Here is a 7,225-nt window from a genome sequence, read left to right on the forward strand (position 1 = left end):
GGTATTTGGGATATTTTTGGGGTATTATTTTGGGGATATTTTTGGGGTCGTTTTGGAGATTTTTCAGGGACATTCCAGGTATGCTGGGGGGCATTTTTGGGGTATTTTAGGGCAATTTTGGGGTATTTGAGGTATTTTCTGAAGTTACGTCGGGGTTATCTTGCACACATTTTGGGGATATTTTGGATACTTGAGGTATTTTTGGGGGCATTTCTGGGTGTTTCAAGGGTATTTTGGGGTAACTTCGTGCATTTCAGGGCTATTTTTTTGTATTTCAGGGGGTATTTTGGGGTATTTCTGGGTGTTTTTTTTAATTTAGGGATTTTTTTTTTTGGTATTTCAGGGGTATTTTTGAGTATTTCTGTGCATTTCAGGGGTATTTTTCGTGTTTTGGGTATTAAGGGGTATTTTTGTGCGTTTCAGGGGTATTTTGGGGTAATTTTTGGTGGTTTAGGGGTATCTCAGGGGGTATTATTTGGTACCTTTTGGCATTTATGGGGTATTTTTTTGGTTTTTCAGGGGTATTTCATGGGAATTCAGGGATGGTTTTGGCTATTAAGGGGTTTTTCAGGGGAATTTGGGGCGGTTTTTGGGGGTTTTTGGTACCTCGGGGTAGACGCCGATCAGGCTCTGGGCCTTGGTGTAAAATTCCTCCTTGAGGGAGATGACGATGGCCTGGAAGTTGGCAGCCGACTGCTCCTTGATGTAATTGGCCACCTGGGGACCCCAAAAATGGATTTGGCACCCCAAAAAACGGGCTTGGCACCCCAAAAAACGGGCTTGGCACCCCAAAAACAACCCTGGCACCCTAAAAAACGGACCTAGAAACTCAAAAACTGAACCTAAACCCTCAAAAAATGCACCTGGCACCGCAAAAAACGAACCTAGAAACTCAAAAAATGGACTTGGCACCCCAAAAAATGAACCTAGAAACACAAAAAACGGGCTTGGCACCCCCAAAATGGACCTGAAACATCAAAAAACCACCTTGGCACCCCAAAAATTGAACCTAAAACCTCAAAAAATGCACTTGGCACCTCAAAAATAAACCTAGAAACTAAAAAATGGGCTTGGCACCCCAAAAAATGCACTTGGCACCCCCAAATCAACCCTGGCACCCCAAAAAATGAACATAGAAACTCAAAAAATGCACTTGGCACCCCAAAAACAACCCTGGCACCTCAAAAAACAAACCTAAAACCTGCAAAAATGCACTTGGCACCCCAAAAACAAGTCTGGCACCCTAAAAATCGGACTTGCCACCCCAAAAAACAAACCTAAACCCTCAAAAATGCACTTGGCACCCCAAAAATTAACCTACAAACTAAAAAACGGGCTTGGCACCCCCAAAACAACCCTGGCACCCCAAAAAACGAACCTAAACTCTCAAAAAATGCACTTGGCACCCCAAAAAATGAACCCAGAAACTAAAAAATGCACCTGGCACCCCAAAAACTGCACCTGGCACCCCAAAAAATGCACCTGGCACCCCAAAAACTAACATAGAAACTCAAAAAATTCACTTGGCACCCCAAAAACAACCCTGGCACCCCAAAAAATGAACCTAGAAACTCAAAAAACGCACTTGACACTCCAAAAACTGCCTTTGCACCCCAAAAAAATGCATTTGGCACCCCCAAAACAACCCTGGCACCCCAAAAAATGAACCTAAAACCTCAAAACATGGACTTGGCACACGGAAAAATGGACCTGGAAGCCCAAAAAAATGAACCTAGAACCCCAAAAAACAGACCTGGCACCCCAAAAACACACCTGAAACCTCAAAAATGGACCTGGCACCCCAAAAAATGAACCTAGAACCTTAAAACATGGACTCGGTGCCCCAAAAACCACACCTGGAACCCCAAAAAAGTGGACCTGGAAACACAGAACCTTGCTTGGCACCCCAAAACATGGACCTGAAATTTCAAAAACCGAACCTGGCACCCCAAAGAAATGAACCCAGAACCTCAAAAAATGGACCTGAAACCCCAAAAACCGCCTTGGCACCCCGAAAAAACCAGACCTAGGAACTAAAAAAAGGGACCTGAAACCCCAAAAAGCAGATGTGGAACCCCAAAATTGGACCTAGCACCCCCAAAAATGGGGTGGAGAAGCCCAAAATTAGAGGGTGGGGCCAGAAAAATCAGCTCAGTGAGGGTGAAAATGAGGTTGGGGTGACCCCAAAATCCCACGGGGGGAACCCCAAAATGGGGAGGAGACCCCCCCAAAAAAGGGGAGGGGACCCCAAAAATTGGATGGGAAGCCCAAAATTGGGGTGTAGAACCCCAAAACTGGGAGCTGGGGGGGGACAAAATCCCTCCCTGGGGCACAGAAATGGGGCTGGGGGAGGTTGGGGTGACACCCCCAGACCCCAAAAGTTTACAGGGGGGAGCCCCAGAATGGGGTTGGACAACCCAAAAATGGGGTGGGGAACCCCAAAAATGGGGAGGGCACCCCAAAAATGGGGAGGGCACCCCAAAACTGGGGTGGGGAATCCCAAAATTGGGCGCTAAAGGCAGAAAAAGATCAGCTCAGTGAGGGTAAAAATTGAGATTGAGGTGACCCCAAAATCACACAGGGGATCCCCAAAGTGGGGAGGGGACCCCCCAAAAAAGGGGAGGGGACCCCCATAAAAGGGGAGGGGACCCCCAAAAGCGGGGAGGGGCCCCCAAGTTCGCACCTTGCCGATGTTGGTGTTGTCCAGCGCGGCGTCGATCTCGTCCAGCACGAAGAACGGGGCCGGTTTGTAACTGGGGGGAAACTGGGCTGAGACCCCGAAACTGGGCACCCCAAAACTGGGACACCCCGAAAATGGGGGAACCCCAGAAGTGGGACAACCGGAAACTGGGCACCCCAAAAAGGAATACCCCAAAACTGGGCACCCCAAAAGCGGGGAACCCCAAAACTGGGACACCCCAAGACTGGGACACCCCAAAACTGGGGGAACCCCAAAACTGGGCGCCCCAAAAAGGGACACCCCGAAACTGGGACACCCCAAAACTGGGGGAACCCTGAAACTGGGCGCCCCAAAAAGGGACACCCTGAAACTGGGCACCCCAAAAGTGGGGAATCCCAAAAGTGGGGCACCCTAAAAGCAGAGCAACCCAAAGCTGGGGAATCCTGAAACTGGGGCACCCCAAAACTGGATTTTTGGGGTTTTTGGGGTACCCCCGGATTTTTGGGGTCCCCCCGGGGTTTTTTGGGGTCCCACCTGTGTATGGCCAAGAGCAGGGCCAGGGCAGCCAAAGGGGGATTTTTTTAGGATTTCTCCCAGGATTTTGGGATTTCTTTTGGGGTTTTTGGGGTCCCCCCGGATTTTTGGGGTCCCCCCGGGGTTTTTTGGGGTCCCACCTGTGGATGGCGAAGAGCAGGGCCAGGGCAGCCAAAGGGGGATTTTTTTAGGATTTCTCCCAGGATTTTGGGATTTCTTTTGGGATTTTTGGGGTCCCCCCGGGGTTTTTTGGGGTCCCACCTGTGGATGGCGAAGAGCAGGGCCAGGGCAGCCAAAGGGGGATTTTTTTAGGATTTCTCCCAGGATTTTGGGATTTCTTTTGGGATTTTTGGGGTCCCCCCGGGGTTTTTTGGGGTCCCACCTGTGGATGGCGAAGAGCAGGGCCAGGGCAGCCAAAGGGGGATTTTTTTAGGATTTCTCCCAGGATTTTGGGATTTCTTTTGGGATTTTTGGGGTCCCCCCGGGGTTTTTTGGGGTCCCACCTGTGGATGGCGAAGAGCAGGGCCAGGGCAGCCAAAGGGGGATTTTTTTAGGATTTCTCCCAGGATTTTGGGATTTCTTTTGGGATTTTTGGGGTCCCCCCGGGGTTTTTTGGGGTCCCACCTGTGGATGGCGAAGAGCAGGGCCAGGGCAGCCAAAGGGGGATTTTTTTAGGATTTCTCCCAGGATTTTGGGATTTCTTTTGGGATTTTTGGGGTCCCCCCGGGGTTTTTTGGGGTCCCACCTGTGGATGGCGAAGAGCAGGGCCAGGGCAGCCAAAGGGGGATTTTTTTAGGATTTCTCCCAGGATTTTGGGATTTCTTTTGGGATTTTTGGGGTCCCCCCGGGGTTTTTTGGGGTCCCACCTGTGGATGGCGAAGAGCAGGGCCAGGGCAGCCAAAGGGGGATTTTTTTAGGATTTCTCCCAGGATTTTGGGATTTCTTTTGGGATTTTTGGGGTCCCCCCGGGGTTTTTTGGGGTCCCACCTGTGGATGGCGAAGAGCAGGGCCAGGGCAGCCAAAGGGGGATTTTTTTAGGATTTCTCCCAGGATTTTGGGATTTCTTTTGGGATTTTTGGGGTCCCCCCGGGGTTTTTTGGGGTCCCACCTGTGGATGGCGAAGAGCAGGGCCAGGGCAGCCAAAGGGGGATTTTTTTAGGATTTCTCCCAGGATTTTGGGATTTCTTTTGGGATTTTTGGGGTCCCCCCGGGGTTTTTTGGGGTCCCACCTGTGGATGGCGAAGAGCAGGGCCAGGGCAGCCAAAGGGGGATTTTTTTAGGATTTCTCCCAGGATTTTGGGATTTCTTTTGGGATTTTTGGGGTCCCCCCGGGGTTTTTTGGGGTCCCACCTGTGGATGGCGAAGAGCAGGGCCAGGGCAGCCAAAGGGGGATTTTTTTAGGATTTCTCCCAGGATTTTGGGATTTCTTTTGGGATTTTTGGGGTCCCCCCGGGGTTTTTTGGGGTCCCACCTGTGGATGGCGAAGAGCAGGGCCAGGGCAGCCAAAGGGGGATTTTTTTAGGATTTCTCCCAGGATTTTGGGATTTCTTTTGGGATTTTTGGGGTCCCCCCGGGGTTTTTTGGGGTCCCACCTGTGGATGGCGAAGAGCAGGGCCAGGGCAGCCAAAGGGGGATTTTTTTAGGATTTCTCCCAGGATTTTGGGATTTCTTTTGGGATTTTTGGGGTCCCCCCGGGGTTTTTTGGGGTCCCACCTGTGGATGGCGAAGAGCAGGGCCAGGGCAGCCAAAGGGGGATTTTTTTAGGATTTCTCCCAGGATTTTGGGATTTCTTTTGGGATTTTTGGGGTCCCCCCGGGGTTTTTTGGGGTCCCACCTGTGGATGGCGAAGAGCAGGGCCAGATGCGTGCCCAGGTGTGTGCCCAGGCGCGTGCCCAGGCGCGTGCCCAGGTGTGTGCCCAGGTGCGTGCCCAGGCGCGTGCCCACCTGGGCGCTGCTGTTCCGGGACAGCGCTTTGTAGATCTCGTCGATGTTGGTGGCCACGGCCTCGAAGCAGGAGTTGAAGCGGTCGAAGCGCTCCTTCTTCATCTGCTCAAACGCCTGCTTGGCCTTCTTGGCGCGCTTGCGGGCGGCCTCGAACTCTGGGGGACATCGAGGCGCACAGGGGACAGCTGGGGACATTGGGGACACCATGGGGACATTGGGAACGCCATGGGGACATTGGGGACACCAGGGACACCCAGGGACAGCCATGGGGACACTGGGGTCAGGACATCCCTGCTCGGCCTTCTTGGTGCATTTGCAGGCGGCCCCGAACTCTGCGGGGACATCGGGGACATCAGGGGACAGCTGGGGACACCATGGGGACATTGGGGACATCACAGACACCCAGGGGACAGCCATGGGGACACTGGGGTCAGGACATCCCAGCTCGGCCTTCTTGGCGCATTTGCGGGCGGCCTCGAACTCTGGGGACAGTCAAGGGGCATCAGGGGACATCACAGACAACCAGGGACAGCAGGGACAGCTGGGGACATGAGGGGACACCAAGGGGACACCTCCAGGACACCCCTGCTTGGCCTTCTTGGCACGTTTACGGGTGGCCTCGAACTCTGCGGGGACATCGGGGGACATCAGGGGACAGCTGGGGACATCACAGACACCCAGGGACACCCAAGGTCCTGCTTGGCCTTCTTGGCACGTTTACGGGCGGCCTCGAACTCTGGGGGGACATTGGGGACAGTCAGAGGACACCATGAGGACATCAGGGGACATCACAGACACCCTGGGACAGCCACAAGGACATTGGGGGCAGAGGGACAGGACCAAGGGACATTGGTGTCAGGACATCCCTGCTCGGCCTTCTTGGTGCGCTTCTGGGCCACCTCGAACTCTGAGGGGACAACACCCAGGGGACACCCAGGGGACATTGGGGTCAGGACATCCCTGCTCGGCCTTCTTGGTGCATTTGCAGGCGGCCCCGAACTCTGCGGGGACATCAGGGGACATCAGGGGACAGCTGGGGACATCACAGACACCCAGGGACACCCAAGGTCCTGCTTGGCCTTCTTGGCACGTTTACGGGCGGCCTCGAACTCTGGGGGGACATTGGGGACAGTCAGAGGACACCATCAGGACATCAGGGGACGTCACAGACACCCTGGGACAGCCACAAGGACATTGGGGTCAGAGGGACAGGACCAAGGGACATTGGTGTCAGGACACGCCTGCTCGGCCTTCTTGGCGCGCTTCTGGGCCACCTCGAACTCTGAGGGGACATTGGGGACATCAGGGGACAGCTGGGACAGTCAGGGGACATTGGGGTCCATCACATCCCACCAGCCGAGGTCTCATCCCTGACATTCCCCCGTGTCCCCATCGTCTCCCCACAGAGTGCCACCATCTGAGATCTCCAGGAACTTGTCCCCATCTCCTCCCATGTCCCCCCTGGTGTCCCACCATCGGAGGTCTCCTGGAACTTGTCGCAGACACTGTCCCATGTCCCCATGGTGTCCTACCATCCAAGGTCTCCTGGAACTTGTCCCCCACCATGTCCCCATGGTGTCTCCCCGTGTCCCGCTGTCCAACATCTCCTGGAACTTGTCACGGACACCGTCCCATGTCCTCCCCGTGTCCCCATGGTGTCCCACATGTCCCACCGTCCAAGGTCTCCTAGAACTTGTCCCACCAGTGTCCCCATGGTGTCCCACCATCGGAGGTCTCCTGGGACTTGTCCCCATGGTGTCCCCCCATGGTGTCCCACCATCGGAGGTCTCCTGGAACTTGTCCCCATGGTGTCCCCCCATGGTGTCCCACCATCGGAGGTCTCCTGGAACTTGTCCCCATGGTGTCCCCCCATGGTGTCCCACCATCGGAGGTCTCCTGGAACTTGTCCCCATGGTGTCCCCCCATGGTGTCCCACCATCGGAGGTCTCCTGGAACTTGTCCCCATGGTGTCCCCCCATGGTGTCCCACCATCGGAGGTCTCCTGGAACTTGTCCCCATGGTGTCCCCCCATGGTGTCCCACCATCGGAGGTCTCCTGGAACTTGTC

At 54.3% G+C, this 7,225-nt stretch overlaps 1 protein-coding gene across 1 annotated transcript in view; it reads right to left on the bottom strand.

Moving 5' to 3' along the window:
* Positions 1-108: 108 nt before the first annotated feature.
* Positions 109-7,225, bottom strand: part of SMC1A (structural maintenance of chromosomes 1A) — a 34,273-nt gene continuing 27,156 nt past the window's right edge. The window contains exons 22-25 of the mRNA XM_031065570.1: positions 6,632-6,663; positions 5,049-5,313; positions 2,684-2,753; positions 109-717 (exon numbers count right to left, since the gene is read on the bottom strand). Coding sequence (XP_030921430.1) covers positions 568-717; positions 2,684-2,753; positions 5,049-5,313; positions 6,632-6,663 — 517 coding nt within the window. The 3' untranslated portion in view covers positions 109-567. The remainder of the gene's footprint in view (positions 718-2,683; positions 2,754-5,048; positions 5,314-6,631; positions 6,664-7,225) is intronic.

This window comes from Geospiza fortis, unplaced genomic scaffold (assembly GCF_000277835.1).
Source record: "Geospiza fortis unplaced genomic scaffold, GeoFor_1.0 scaffold1580, whole genome shotgun sequence".
NCBI classification, from domain to species: Eukaryota; Metazoa; Chordata; class Aves; order Passeriformes; family Thraupidae; genus Geospiza; species Geospiza fortis.